The sequence below is a fragment of the Nymphaea colorata genome, chromosome 4 (assembly GCF_008831285.2).
Source record: "Nymphaea colorata isolate Beijing-Zhang1983 chromosome 4, ASM883128v2, whole genome shotgun sequence".
In the NCBI taxonomy this organism is placed as follows: Eukaryota; Viridiplantae; Streptophyta; class Magnoliopsida; order Nymphaeales; family Nymphaeaceae; genus Nymphaea; species Nymphaea colorata.
In genome coordinates this window covers 22,940,129-22,954,416 of record NC_045141.1, presented here as the reverse complement: position 1 = coordinate 22,954,416, position 14,288 = coordinate 22,940,129, and the positions used below count along the sequence as shown (strand labels likewise).

The window sequence follows — 14,288 nt, the reverse complement described above, 5'->3', positions numbered from 1 at the left end:
TAAAATGGTGGCCTGTGAGGGACAAACGCGTTTAACACCATGTTGGAGTAAAAATAGCATACATATGCTCAGATTTTTTTCATAGCTACTTAAAATATTACATAAGAAACAGACAATATACAAGTGGGGAAAAAAAAATGTCGAACTCAAGTGTATTTCTGTGTGCACGAAAACTTGAACATTCACATCGATATCAGTAAACCAAATGTGCTGCTGTGTCTACTGAACATATAATAGTTCGGAATGTTGGAATGAACGTTGGATTCTGTCTATATATGTATAATTTTCTAGTTCTTGTTACCTAGATTTTAACGAGGAAACAAGAGAGATAAAGTCTCACATTGGGAGGCACATGATGATGGGAAGCTTTCGTGGTACTTAATTAAGTGGACGAGTTAATCAATGGCGACTGCAAGTCTATCAGACAAGATTCAATGGCAGACGTGCCAGTCCAGGAGCTACCCAATTCCTGTAAAAGACAAGGGGCTTATGAGTTTGGTGAAAAGAAAAGCGATGATATTTTGTAGACATGGACAGAACGAAAGTGTCCACCATAGCTCTAATGGACAATTAAAGAAGATGAGGACAAAAAAAAAAATCCTCATATAAAGACAAAAATAATAAACTGAAAGGGACGCATTTCGTGAAGACAATAATGACTCTTGCACATGGACACGAATACTTCGTCCTCTAAAGATAATGTCGAGCAACAGACATATTTCCTTTCATGCGCCAGCCACGAACTGTGAGGAGCAAACCGTTGCCTTTCTTTTCCAATTAGATGAAAGTATTCGCCTTATAAATGAAAAATTAATTTGAAAATTTGCTGATATATATAACATCGTATTTTGTTGAAATAACAATGACACACTTAATTTGTTTTCCTTCATTTAACTACTTAAATTACATGAGAAACATACTATTAAATGAAAGAACTTCAAATTTAGTGTATTTTTTGTTATACAAACAAAAGTTTCGCGTATATCCATATATATCAGTGACGTCATGAACCGTAAACCAAATCTACTGGCTGGCGGTACTGTCTCCGCTATTTCAGAAAATAGGACTCAAGTTTGTCTGAGAGCTTGTAGAAAGCATCTTTCATAGATCTCACAGCAGCAGGAAGTTCTGATCCAAACTGTCTATCGAATACTTGTGGGCGTAATTCATACAAAAATCAAAACATTAGTTACAAGGAAGATTTATCCAACTCTTGGGAAGTAGTTGAGTTTCTAAAAGAAAACCAGTTGTTACAGCAGAAAAAATGAAGGGATGCATGAGCATCAAGAAGTTGGGAAACTCATAAGAAACAGATCAATGAATGGAAAGGAAATTGGTGATGCTGAAATGAGTAGCAAAAATGGAAAGCTCAATAAACATTTTAAGAGGTAGTACATTAACATCAACAATTAAATGTCGAAGACTAATATCAGGAAGTGCTACTAATATTGGCATTGTTCGTGTATCAGTCGGTGCACATCAGTTTCAAATAAGCTATTTACAAGGTGTTGGATAAGAAGAACACTGAATTACACATTTTTAGAATACCATTCCAAAATTGCTGAGTTTTGGTTTAAAATATATATATGGATGTAATTTTTTTAATTTAATATCAATCCCTGAACATAATAGTATTATGTTTGTCAAAGAAAAACATAACGTTGTAGTTAACATATGTTCTAAAAATATGTATGGCACAGAGCTTCTGATTAAGGATTAATGCTATTTCGATCACAACACTAGCTAGCATGAAGCATAAGGGATGAGTGACATGGATTTTAGCTCTTAGCCGGACCCAAAAACGCATTGCACAGGACATGGGGATCATGGCGGAGATCGTGTTAAGCTGCCGAACAAAGTCGGAGCGTCGCCAGTCCACTCACCATAGAAAAAAAATCTTTCTTCACGTTTCATGTCCATTGCTCTGTCTTGTTTGGTTCTGAAAATGAAGAATCCTTCGGATTTTAGGTAGTCTCCAAAAGAACAACTGCCTATTCAATCTGTCTTTTCGTCATTGAAGGGGGCCTACCATCCATTAGCTAATGGTAGGACTCCCATGGCTCTCTCGTCGTGTTGCAAATTACTCTCAGAAAGACAGCCATGATTTGCCCCAACCGGTGTGCTCCATCGTCCACGAAGCCTCCAGACTGCTTCGATTCTGTCTCATCTTCCTTATCAAACATAAATAAGCTGTCCTAAAATTTCGACTAATTTTTCCTTTTTTGCGGAAGAAGAAACGAACCAGAAAGGTATGAATTTCACAGAATAAAGAGAACCCTTCTTCTCTCGTTTTCGGTTTGCTGCGTCACATGGTCGGGCTTTTGGATTTGGACGGATATGAGATGGGCCACCGCAGCCGTGTGGTCCCCACACCAAACTTTGCTCAATGCAGAACTTCCCACGTTAGCCAAGCATGATGTCATGTCCTTCTTATCTCTCCTCCTTCGTCTTCGTCTTCGTCTTCGTCTTCTCTGCAGTCTCTTCCCACTTAATTAATCATTCTGAATTTGTTTCCCGTTCTTCTTTTTTAACGGATCGAGAGGAATCCATCCTGCTAATTATTCGACGGAGACTCTTTAATTTTGTAACAGAAGTGCATCCTTATCTTCATAGATACTAACTTTTCAAATAGAAATTACCAATGACGCTTTTTACAAAATAAAAGCGGCTCAATGTATTTTTTTCAAAACTCACCTTGAGGCAGGGGTTTGAGGCGCATGCATCCCTGTTGCATACGCCTCTATGGTAGAGGCGTACGCCTCAAGCTCAATGCTTGAGGCGTATGCCTCAAGGACAGTTTATTTGTAACTTTCTTTAATTAAAATTAAATTAAAATGGTCACACTTATCCCGAATTAACCAATCCATAAACCCCCTATTCTCAATCCCAAATCACCTTTGAAAAAAATCTCTTATTCTTGAAACAAGCACCTTTTTTTCATATTAACTCAAATTAACTTCTAAAGCTAAGTGTTAAGCTGCTGTCTTACATTGAGTTATCCTGGAAAAGAATGCTGGTGTTCCAAAAAGAAAGGCAACCTAGTATTTTGAAATTTGTTGAATTCGAGAAATTGTGGTTTGACAAGACACGACACGACATAAACAAGAACAAGTGGAAACTCTTTCCACTTAAATATTTTCCATCTGCTATTCTTACAACTTCTATAGAAGTATACTTTATCAGTACAAGGTTCAACTATATAAGGACCTCCCCATCCCCTTTGCCAACCATCACCACCACTCTGAGCGAACGGAAGAGAAAAGAGAGGAAAAATGGCGTCCTCCTGTTCACTGCCCTTCCTCTTCCTCCTTTGCATGGCCACTGCCTTCACCATCAATGTCCATGCCGATCAAATGGCCATCTATTGGGGATCGCACATGAAAAACTTGAACAACGCTGATCTCAGGGCCACATGCGAAACTAAACACTTCAGCCACGTGAGCTTGGCCTTCCTCACCAACTTCGGCAACGGCCGAACGCCGAGACTCGACTTCGGTACCGCTTGTGATGCTGAGTCCGGCGGCTGCAAGAGCCTTCAGGAGGACATCGCCGCCTGCCAACAGCTCGGAGTGAAGGTGCTTCTCTCCATTGGAGGGCTCAACGAGCAAGAATACACGTTGGCATCAGCGCAGGAGGCCAACCAGCTGGCCGCCCACATCTACGACGTCTACCTTAGCGGCAACGGCATCGATGGCCCCCTCGGCAAGGTGAAGCTCGATGGCGTCGACTTCTACGTCAACGACGCCTCGACGCACAACTACTGGGATGTGCTGGCACAGGACCTGAAGCAACTAGACGAGGACATGACCCTAACGGCATCCCAAGGTTGTGACCACACTGCCGGCCAAGCAGACATACCGCTCTACAACGCACTCAAGACGGGGCTCTTCAGCAAGATGTGGCCACGCTTCTACGGCCAACCCTGCACCTACCACCCAAAGCATACAGCAGCCTTTGAGGCGTCGTTGCAGAACTGGGCCACGGACTTCAGCAACATGGATTTGTACTTGGGGATCATTGCCAACCCCGACACCGAGGAGCAACGCTTTATCTCGCCTAAGGAGCTTCCAGGTGCACTGAAGATAGCACGCCAGCACGAGAACTTCAAAGGAGTGATGCTGTGGAACAGGTACTTGGACGTGAAGTTCCATGAGGATGGCAACCGCGCACCCTACAGCGACCTTATATATCGCATCGTCAACCCTAGTAACAATATCAGAATGCCTGCTGGTTTCTGAAACTGAAAAGCTTTGCCTAGCCTGTGTAAGGCTCCTACTGCCTGGCTATCTAAATAAAATGCAGAAGCTTACCTGCTTCTGAACTTTCTTCTCTTTTCATGTCTCAAAAAAATTGCCTGTTGCCAGCACCTGCATCAAAAGGAGAGGGAGGGAGAGAGTGAGAATTAATTCAACAAAAAAAAAAGAGTTAAATATATATGAAATAATGGGGTTGCATATGATGAAACATTTATAATTATATAAGTTTAAAACTAGTATTGAAAAATCTATCTAATGAACATATAATAATTAGCAATTTGGGAATGTACATTAGATTCTGTCTATATATAGAATTTATGAAAAATTTTAACAAATTACGTCGATTAATTTTTCTTGTTTTTGGGGAAAGAAGAGAGGTAGAGTCTCATGTTGGGATGCAGATGATGGGAACTGTTCGAGATAAGTAAGTAAAAGTGGACGAATTAATCATTGCTACTTCAAGTTCGTAAGACGAGACAAAAGGCTTATTAGTTTGATGAAAAAGAAAAGCGATGATACTTTCCAAAAATGGACAGAACGAAAATGTCCACCATAGTTCCGACAAATAATTAAAATTAAAAAAATGACAAAAAAACTCCAACTATAAAGACAAAATATCAAAGTGAAATGTAGGCTTTTCATGGAGACAAAAATGCCTCTTACACACAGATATGGTGGACTTTGAGGGATTCATTAAGGCAAGAAGACTTCGCCCTCTAAACATTATATGTGTCGAAAAAAAGAAATATTTGCCACGACTTTTGTCTTCTATCGAGTTACTGTCAGGAGCAAAAGGATTGCCTTTGTTTTTCAATTAGGCAAAAGGATTCATCTTATAAAAAATTAATTTGAAAATTGCAGATATAATAGCAGATTTTGTTGGGATAACAAAAACACGCTTAATTTTTTTTCATTTACTTAAATTACATAAGAAACGTACAATTAAATGAAAGAATTTCAAATTTAGTGTATTTTGTTTATACCAAGATATCCATAAGAAAGACGTCATGAATCATGCACCAAATCTGCTGGCTGTACTGTCCATTCAAAGGAGTTACTTCCCAAATTTTTCTCATAGTAGTATTGTTAAATGTTCGTGAAAAGTTGGAAAATGTTTTCTTCATATTCTGACCTCAAATGCAAGACAAGCAATTAGAGACGCAAAACGGTTTGAATTCAGATAAGATACATAGACTGCAAGTGAAGTCGGACGCCCTTAAGTTAGGTAAGATAAGATACATATGTAGCAGGTGATCAGACTCCTTTAAGTTAAGTGCATCAATGAAGAAAGTTACTAAAGGGACTACCTAATTTTTGTCTCATTGACAAATAACCTATCAAATATTCAACACGTGAGAAAGAGGTTGACAACCCACCATATAAATAAGAGATCTGAATGCTTCCTCTCTCATTTTCCTTGTCCCTAGGCTGCATCGTGAGGTAAGGTACACCCATCAACTTAGATTGTCGTGATCTTATTGTTTACTATCAGGAGAATAGCATTTATGAAAATCGAACTTAAGATCCACCCAGCATCTAAAAAATACATCTGAATGCTTCCTCTCCCATTTTCCTTGTCCCTGGGCAGCGTCAAGACTTAGGTGAGGTAAGGTACACCCATCAACTTAGATTGCCGTGATCTTATTGCTTACTATCAGGAGAATAGCATTTATGAAAATCGAACTTACGATCCACCCAGCATCTAAAAAATACGTCTGAATGTTTCCTCTCCCATTTTCCTTGTCCCTGGGCAGCGTCAAGACTTAGGTGAGGTAAGGTACACCCATCAACTTAGATTGTCGTGATCTTATTGTTTACTATCCAGGACAATAACATCTATGAAAATCGAACTGACGATTCGCCTTGTATGCAACTGAATTCCTGACCAACTGTATCATGCTTCATGGCCATCAAAGTTTGAATATTGAACAGTTTTAAATAGGCTGTATAAAGAAGGTTACTAAAGGACTGCTTAATGTTTGTCTGTTTAGCAAATACTGAACATGTGAGGAAGAGGTTGAAAACCCACCCTGTAAAAAAGAAGCCTAAATGCCACCCCTCTCCCAATCCCCTTACCCCCATAGTCCTATGCTGCATAAGGACTTAGGTGAGGTGAATTACACCCATCAACGTAGATTGTCGTAATCTCGCCATTTACTATCTAGAAGAATAACGCCCATAGAAATTGAACTGATGATGTGCCTTGTATGTGAATTCCGTATCAACCAGCTATACTATGCTTCATGGGTCATCACATTTTGAGCATTGAACTGTTAAAAATAGGTTGTATAACCCCTGTTTTAATGTGTCAGCAAACATGCGTTTAGTTTTTAATATGTTGATTTGATATCCTTCATCGACTCCATGAACGGATTTTGCTATACTGCAATACCACTAATCGTGTCGGGCAATGGTAGTTGCATTCACTAGGACACCAAAATGTAGCATTCCGCCTTTTGAAATGAACCATATTGAAATGAATGTGAAGTAAGATCGTTTTTGCTAAAAGGCAAATGCAACAAAAGTCTGTCTTATTTTAGTGAAGCCTAAATTTTCCTATCTCGGCAATCACAGGAAATAGGCACCAAGTTTATATGCGAGCTTGTAAAAAGCATCATTCATTTAGATCACAGAGCAGGGACAAGTTCTGATCCAATCTGTCTTATGTATATCTAAATTCCTATAGGAGTCACTCATACAAGAATCAACACACCAATTACCAAGAAAACTTGGGTTTCTAAGGGTTGTTTGAAGAACTTGAATTTTGATTCTAGAATTAAAATTCTTTGATTAAATTTCCACTTCAAAGTGGAATTGGAATGAAAATTATAGTTCTAGTTTTCCTTTGTGTTTGATAGTCTGGAATTTTGATTCCATAATTGATAATGACGTGCTTGATAAAACAAGAATTACAATTATAGAATTGATGAATGAAAACCATCATGGCATGTATCCTAAAAAGATGTGAAAAAATTCTAAAATTTGAATACATAATTCCTCCCCTTAAGATAGAATCACAAGTCCATAATTTTGATTTAAGGATGAGCTTATAATTCTGGAATCAAAATTATTCCTTTGATAACGCAATTTGTATCTCATCAAAAATATGAATTTTTTAATTCTAGAATACCATAATTCCATTCTCATTAAACACCCTTTAAAAGATAACCATTTTTTACAGCCAAAAAAAATGAAGGGACGCATGAGTGCCGAGAAGTAGAGAAACTTAAAAGAAACGAGACCAATGTTAACAATGAATGGAAAGGAAATGAGTGAGGCTGAAATGCGTGGCAAAAATGGAAAACCTAGTAAACTGTACGTGTCCAGTCGATGCACATAAGTTGAAGGGAAAACTTAATAAAATACATGTTTTATATGTTTGATAAGAAGAACATTGTATTACACATTTTTAGAATGCTATTCCAAAAATGCTAACTTTTAGTTTGCCAATATATATGGATGTAATTAAATTTAATAGTCAAATACTGAACATAATCATATTATGTTTGTCGAACAAAAACATAACGTTTTTTATTATCATTTGTCCTAGAGCTTCTGATTAAGGATTGGTGTTTGCTCACAACATTAGCTAGCATGAAGCAAAACGAAGGGTGCTCATTTTGATAAAAGAAATCCATCAATTTCCAGCAACTACGGCAGAGATGAGTGACATGGATTTAGCCGGACCCAAAAACGTGGAGCAGAGGATGTGGGGATCACGCCGGAGATAGAGTTTGGCCGCCGGACGAGGTCGGAGCATGACCTAGTCGATCCTCTCCTCTACCTATAGACAAAATCTTGGACAGGTTCCATAGCCATTGCTTCGTCTTGTCTTGTTTCCTTCTAGAAATCTTGACAAGGCGTAGGGCCATGGCAGACCACCCAGTCCAAGGTCAGGTGATCTTCAATCGGGTTTCGTCTGTGAGAGGGCCCGATCGTCGGTAATCGATGAACTGGCCATCATAACACGTTGCATCAGGAAGGCTCCTTCAGATTAGGTAGCCTCCAAACGGCCTTCCTATTCAATCTCTTAACTTGACGTCCATTAAAATGAGGAGTGGCCAGCTATAGCTAGGACTCCCATGGCTCTCTCGTCGTCTTGCAAATTACGCTAACAATGACAGCCATGATGTGCAGGAACCCGTCTGATCCATCGTTCACGAAGACTCCAGATTGCTTTCAATTCTGTGTCGTCTTCCTTATCAAAGATGAATAAGCTGTCCTAACATTTCCACTAATTTTTCGTTTTTTTGCGGAAGAAGAAACAAACCAAAAAGGTATGAATTTCACAGAATAAAGAGAACCGTTCTTCTCTCGTTTTTGGTTTGCAGCGTCACATTGTCGGGCTTTTGGACGGATATGAATTCTTTTTGTTGGTGGCCTTTTCTCATTATCTGAGACTGGCCGTTGAAGCACGATATGATGTTCTTCTTATCTCTCGTCCTTCGTCGTCTCTGTGTCCTCTTCCCACTTAATTTTTCTAAATTTGTTTCCGGTCTTCTGCTTCTTTTTCTTTTTCTTTTTGTTTTCTGAGGCAGATGAAGGAGACCTACTGTCCATTAGCTAAGCGTGGACTCCCATGGCTCTCTCGTCGTCTTGCAAATTACGCTAACAAAGACAGCCATGATGTGCCCCCAACCTGCGTGATCCATCGTCCACGAAGCCTCTGCTTTCAATTCTGTGTCGTCTTCCTTATGAAAGATAAATAAGCAATTCTGTAACATTTCCACTAATTTCCTTCTTTTTGCGGAAAGAAAGAGAACCGTTCTTCTCTCGTTTTTGTTTTGCAGCGTCACATTGTCGGGCTTTCGGACGTATATGAATTGTTTTTGTTGGTGGCCTTTCCTCATTATCGGAGATGGGCCACCGTGGCCGTCTCGTCCCCACACCAAACTTTGAAGAATGATATGATGTTCTTATCCCTCGTCCTCCTTCGTTTTCTCTTTCCGGCCTTCTGTTTTTTTTTTTAACGGATCGAGAGGAATCCATCCATTAGGCTGCATACTAATTATTTAACGGAGACTCTTTAGTTTTGTAAAAGAAATCCATCCTTATCTTAGATACTTAGTTTTTACTTACTTTTTACTTAGAAATTACATCATTGTCGAGAGAAAAATGAAAGCATGGATTGCTAAGAAGCGAGAATCATCTTGAAAGCTGAAGAAAAAAAGTTGTTTCACCAAACATAACTGATCTTATTTTAAGAACTTTAAAATTAATCAAAACGGGCATATGAAATCTAGTCTGCAGAGTAAAAATTATATCATTCTGTAGATCATGAAGCTCACATGCGTGTGCTGGGTTTCATGCAAACACAACAGCACCTTGAGGTAAAAACTATAGTTACAAACAGCCAACGGATTTTAAACAAAAACGTTTTTTCATGCATTTTTTTCAACAAAGAGGAAATTCTTGCAAAAATTTCAACAATTTTTTTTAAATGAAGGGAAATAATTTAACTTACTTTTTAACTTTAAAGCAAAAAATAATGAGAAAAGAAATACAAAAAATTGGTTTTGAAGTATTTTCAAAAAAATAAAAAAAATGGGTTCATTATTTTCATTGTTTTAAACCTTTTTATCAGGTGACAATTTTTTGTGACTCTCGTAAGAACATAAGGGAAAAAAATCTCTTCTTCCTTAAACAAACATCTTTTTTTCTATACTAACTCAAGTTAACTTATAATGCTAAATTATTAAGTTGCTGTCTAACTTTGAGTTACCTTGAAAAAGAACGACGATGTTCGAAAAAGAAAGGCAACCTTCGAAAAGTAATTTGAAATTTGTTGAATTCGAGATATTGTGGTTTGATAAGACACGAGACAATATAAACAAGAAAAGTGAAAACTCTTTCCGCTTCCTTTTCATTTCTGCTAAGTATTTTCCATCACCTATTTTTACTTCTCGTAGTTTCAAAAGTGTAAGTTAACAGTACATGGTTCAACTATATAAGGACCTTCCGATTCTCCCTTTGCTCAACCATCACCACCACTCGAGCCAACAGAAGAGGAAAGAGAGAAAAAATGGCTTCCTCCTCTTGGCCTTGCTTCCTTCTCCTCCTTTGTGTGGTCACTACCCTCACCATCAATGTCCGTGCTGACCAAATGGCCATCTATTGGGGATCGCACATGGAAAACCTGAATAATGCTGATCTCAGGGCCACATGCGAAACCAAACACTTCAGCCACGTGAGCTTGGCCTTCCTCACCAACTTCGGCAACGGCCGAACGCCGAGGCCCGACTTCGGTACCGTCTGCGACGTTGAGACCGATGGCTGTAAGAGCCTTCAGGAGGATATCAACGCCTGCCAACAACTCGGTGTGAAAGTGCTGCTTTCTATTGGAGGGCTGGACGAGAACAAGTACACGCTGGCGTCGGCGCAGGAGGCCAACCAGCTGGCCGCCCACATCTTCGACGTCTACATGAGCGGCAATGGCATCGACGGTCCCCTCGGCAGGGTAAAGCTAGATGGCGTCGACTTCTACGTCAACGACGCCTCGACAAGCGCCTATTGGGACGTGCTTGCACAGGACCTAAAGCAGCTGGACGAGAACATGATCCTGACAGCATCCCAGGGGTGCAGTCACTCCGCCGGCCAAGCAGACATACCGCTCTACAACGCGCTGAAGACGGGGCTGTTCAGCAAGGTGTGGCCGCGCTTCTATGACCAAACCTGCTCTTACAATCGAAGGGACACCGCAGCCTTTGAGGCGTCTGTGCAGAGCTGGGCCACGGAGTTCAGCGACATGGACTTCTACTTGGGGATCCTTGCCAACCCTGACCACAAGGAGAAAGGCTTTATCTCGCCTAGGGAGCTTCCAGGTGCACTGAAGATCGCGCGTCAGCATGAGAACTTCCAGGGGGTAATGCTGTGGAACAGGTACTTGGACGTGAAGTTCCTTGAAGACGGCAACCGTGCACCCTACAGTGACCTCATATATGGCATCGTCAACCCCAGTAGCAATATGAGGACCCGTGCTGGTTTCTAAGGCAGAAAAGCTTTGCTCTGCCTCTGCACTGCTCCTACTGCCTACTATCTAAATAAAATGCGGAAGCTTACATGCTTCTGAACTTTCTTCTGTTTCAAAGGAAATTTTGTGCTTTTCAACGCTAACATGAGAGGGAGATGGGGAAAGAGCGACAAATAACTCATCCAAAAACATAAAAGATGCGTGGAAGAATCATATGGTTACATATGATCTAAACAAATATCGCTATCTACTGAACTTGATAATAAGGATTTAAGAAACGAGGATTAGATTCTGCCCGTATATAGAATTTATGAAGGATGACATAACAAATTGCTTCGATTATTTTTTATAGTTTATTGTATGTAGATTTTAACATAGAAAAAAAAAAGTATATTCAAAATTTGCAGATAGTTGCACCGAATGGTTTCGAGAGGTAGGTAAGTGGACGGGAATCAAGGAGGCAGAGGTGGAGGCATTCGTGGAGAACGTGTGGGTAATTGTCAAAACACAAAAATAATTATTTTTATTATTAACTCTGAAAGTAATTTCTTTTATTTCCATATTGATGTGCTTAAAAAATTTAAATCTATAACTAATGCTGCTTAAACCAAATGGCTCTACCCCTGCATAGCGGCTGCAAGCCTTCAAGAGATCAAGACTCAATTGCAGACGGGTCTTCAGAAAACAGCAAAGAACAAAAGGTTTATTAGTTTAAGGGAATAAAAGAAAATCGAGGATATTTTGTACATATCTCTGACAAATCAAAAATATGAAAAAGGAAAGGCACCACTTGTGAGGGATAAATGTGTTTAATACAATGTTGGAGTAGCAAAAACACGCATATATTTACATTTTTTCATTTAGCTACTTTAAATTTGACATAAGAAACAGACAATATACAAGTGAAGAAAAAAACTAAAGTTGGTCGTGTTGGACTCCTAGAGGTAAAAATAAAGTTGATAGAAACGAGCTGGTAATGAGTGGAGGAGATAAATGGGTGCTGGTGTTGGTGACTGCCCATACCAGTTCATAAAAAGTTTCCATTACAACGACATGAAATTACACTACGATAATCCAAAAATTACATATGCCTGCACTAGATTCTGATGACTCGAGTGCTCCTGAACCAAAAAATCATAGCTCCACCATCGTTAGAGAGAGTTAATAACCAAAGTTTCCCCATAGCAATATTATTCATGAAAAGTTTCAAAAACAGACTTCTTGTTCCGACCCCAAATTAATATGGAACACATTTGAGTTCCTGCGTTCCTTTCATCAGAGATGTCCACAGCTCGACCGATTCAGATAAAGCTAAATAGACTCTCTCCGTTAAATTAAGTGCATCTTAAAACAAAGGAATAGAATAACAATGAAATCATCGACATGAACCCTTTTTTATTACCCTTCAAAAAGAAAAATAATTAACCTAACTAGAAGATCAAAAACCTCGCCAAAACTCAATAGTATTATCAATTTCTCTCAGTAACTTAGTCTAAATGACCCTAAGTTTACTAGATGGTGTGACTAAAGCAGAAGCAACTATCGGAAAATTACTCCTACATGTCACGCTAACTATTTGAAGTTTGCATATGTGAAACCGAGTAATTCGACTACCTTATATTAGTTCATAATTGGCTTCGATTTTGAAGTTCAAACAGGGCCTTCTCCTGTAGGTGTGTTCCTCCTTAATAACCGATGAGGCACGTTGTATTCGAAAGCCCTTTTAGTAAACTAGTAGAAGTTTGAAACGGTCCCCGTCTGTCTTGTTTGAAGGAGAAGACAGATACTTTGACCACGAACATGATTAAATTTCGGTTTGGTTTGCGAAGATCGAAGGGGTCATCAGAATAGCGGGATAAGCTAAGTACATATTGAAATCGGACCCGAATCTGATACAGAAGATGGCAACATGAGAGACCTCTTATCTGGTATCTGATCCACTTTCAATCTCTAATGTGAATCCAGGATGTATCAAATCCCGGAATCTTAAAGTGAAAGTGGCCCAAGACGACTTGTTGCTCCGCCTATCATCGAGACGTCTGACTTCACTTCAGATGGTTCGATTGCAGTTTTTGGTAAAGGGTAAAGCTTGCTCCTGTTTGATGGGAAAACATTTTCTTTAGCGGGTGTTTGATGACTTCCACATCTGATTCGGTCTGAGTAAAGTAGAAAAATAAACCCTCCTCTTCCCCACATTACTGGTTTGGGGAACCCAAATGTATATGTTACAAAGATTAGTTTTCCTGTCACAGTTCCGTGGCCTATATAGCTGACTAACACTTGACGTTTGTTTGCGAAAAGTAGCAAAATTAATGGGTCAAGTTTGACAAAGCCAAAGCAATCCATCCAGTGCTCAATCCATCCGAAACAAAATTAAATATGGTTCACAAGATTTTATATCAATAGAAATTTAAATTTCCGTTCACGGGCTATCTTTGGAAGCCATAATTTCACAAAGAAACAAGTTCTCTAGTTCTCCATTCGATAGAAATAATACGCATCACGGTTGCGCCTGATATTGCACTTTATGAGCCATACTTGCATATGTCAATTGAGAAACTAGCAGTTTTAGGCAGAATGTATGAAAATATCCTCACTCATACAGTGGCTCATGTGTTTCATTAATCAATATATGTAGAATAAAGCTCCCCTCGAAGACCCACGGGTTTCTTGAGGACCCTAATCTTTTACAAAACATTTATTTGAAAAAAATTACCAAATTGCAGACTGAAAATCATCAATCATGGATTAAGAATCATTGACCTTGCTATGACACAGGTTACAAATTCTTATCCCCCCTCCAGGTATGATAAGTCTGGCAAGAGAAGAATGGAACTTTTTGTGACGCATGTGATGGAAGACTGTAGTAACTTGTGAGTTGGGAAACATAGCGAGGTTACACCAGGAGATATCCAGAAAAGTGTATTCACCTTCCATCATATTGAAACATATAAACTTCACTGGTGCCCGTGAAATAAACTTTTGAGTAATGAGCATGAGAAACGGTCATTTACCTATGAAGGATCCCTTCGGTATTCGTGACATCTCAAAGTTCACAAGAA

At 39.3% G+C, this 14,288-nt stretch overlaps 2 protein-coding genes across 2 annotated transcripts; both read left to right on the top strand.

The window, feature by feature from the left end:
- Positions 1–3,272: 3,272 nt before the first annotated feature.
- Positions 3,273–4,238, top strand: LOC116253258 (acidic endochitinase-like). Its single transcript, XM_031628022.1, has one exon. The coding sequence runs from the start codon at positions 3,273–3,275 to the stop codon at positions 4,236–4,238; it is 966 nt and encodes a 321-aa protein (XP_031483882.1).
- A 5,997-nt stretch (positions 4,239–10,235) lies between these two features.
- LOC116253135 (acidic endochitinase-like) lies at positions 10,236–11,358 on the top strand. The gene has a single exon (XM_031627910.2). The coding sequence runs from the start codon at positions 10,279–10,281 to the stop codon at positions 11,242–11,244; it is 966 nt and encodes a 321-aa protein (XP_031483770.1). The 5' UTR covers positions 10,236–10,278; the 3' UTR covers positions 11,245–11,358.
- Positions 11,359–14,288: the final 2,930 nt, after the last annotated feature.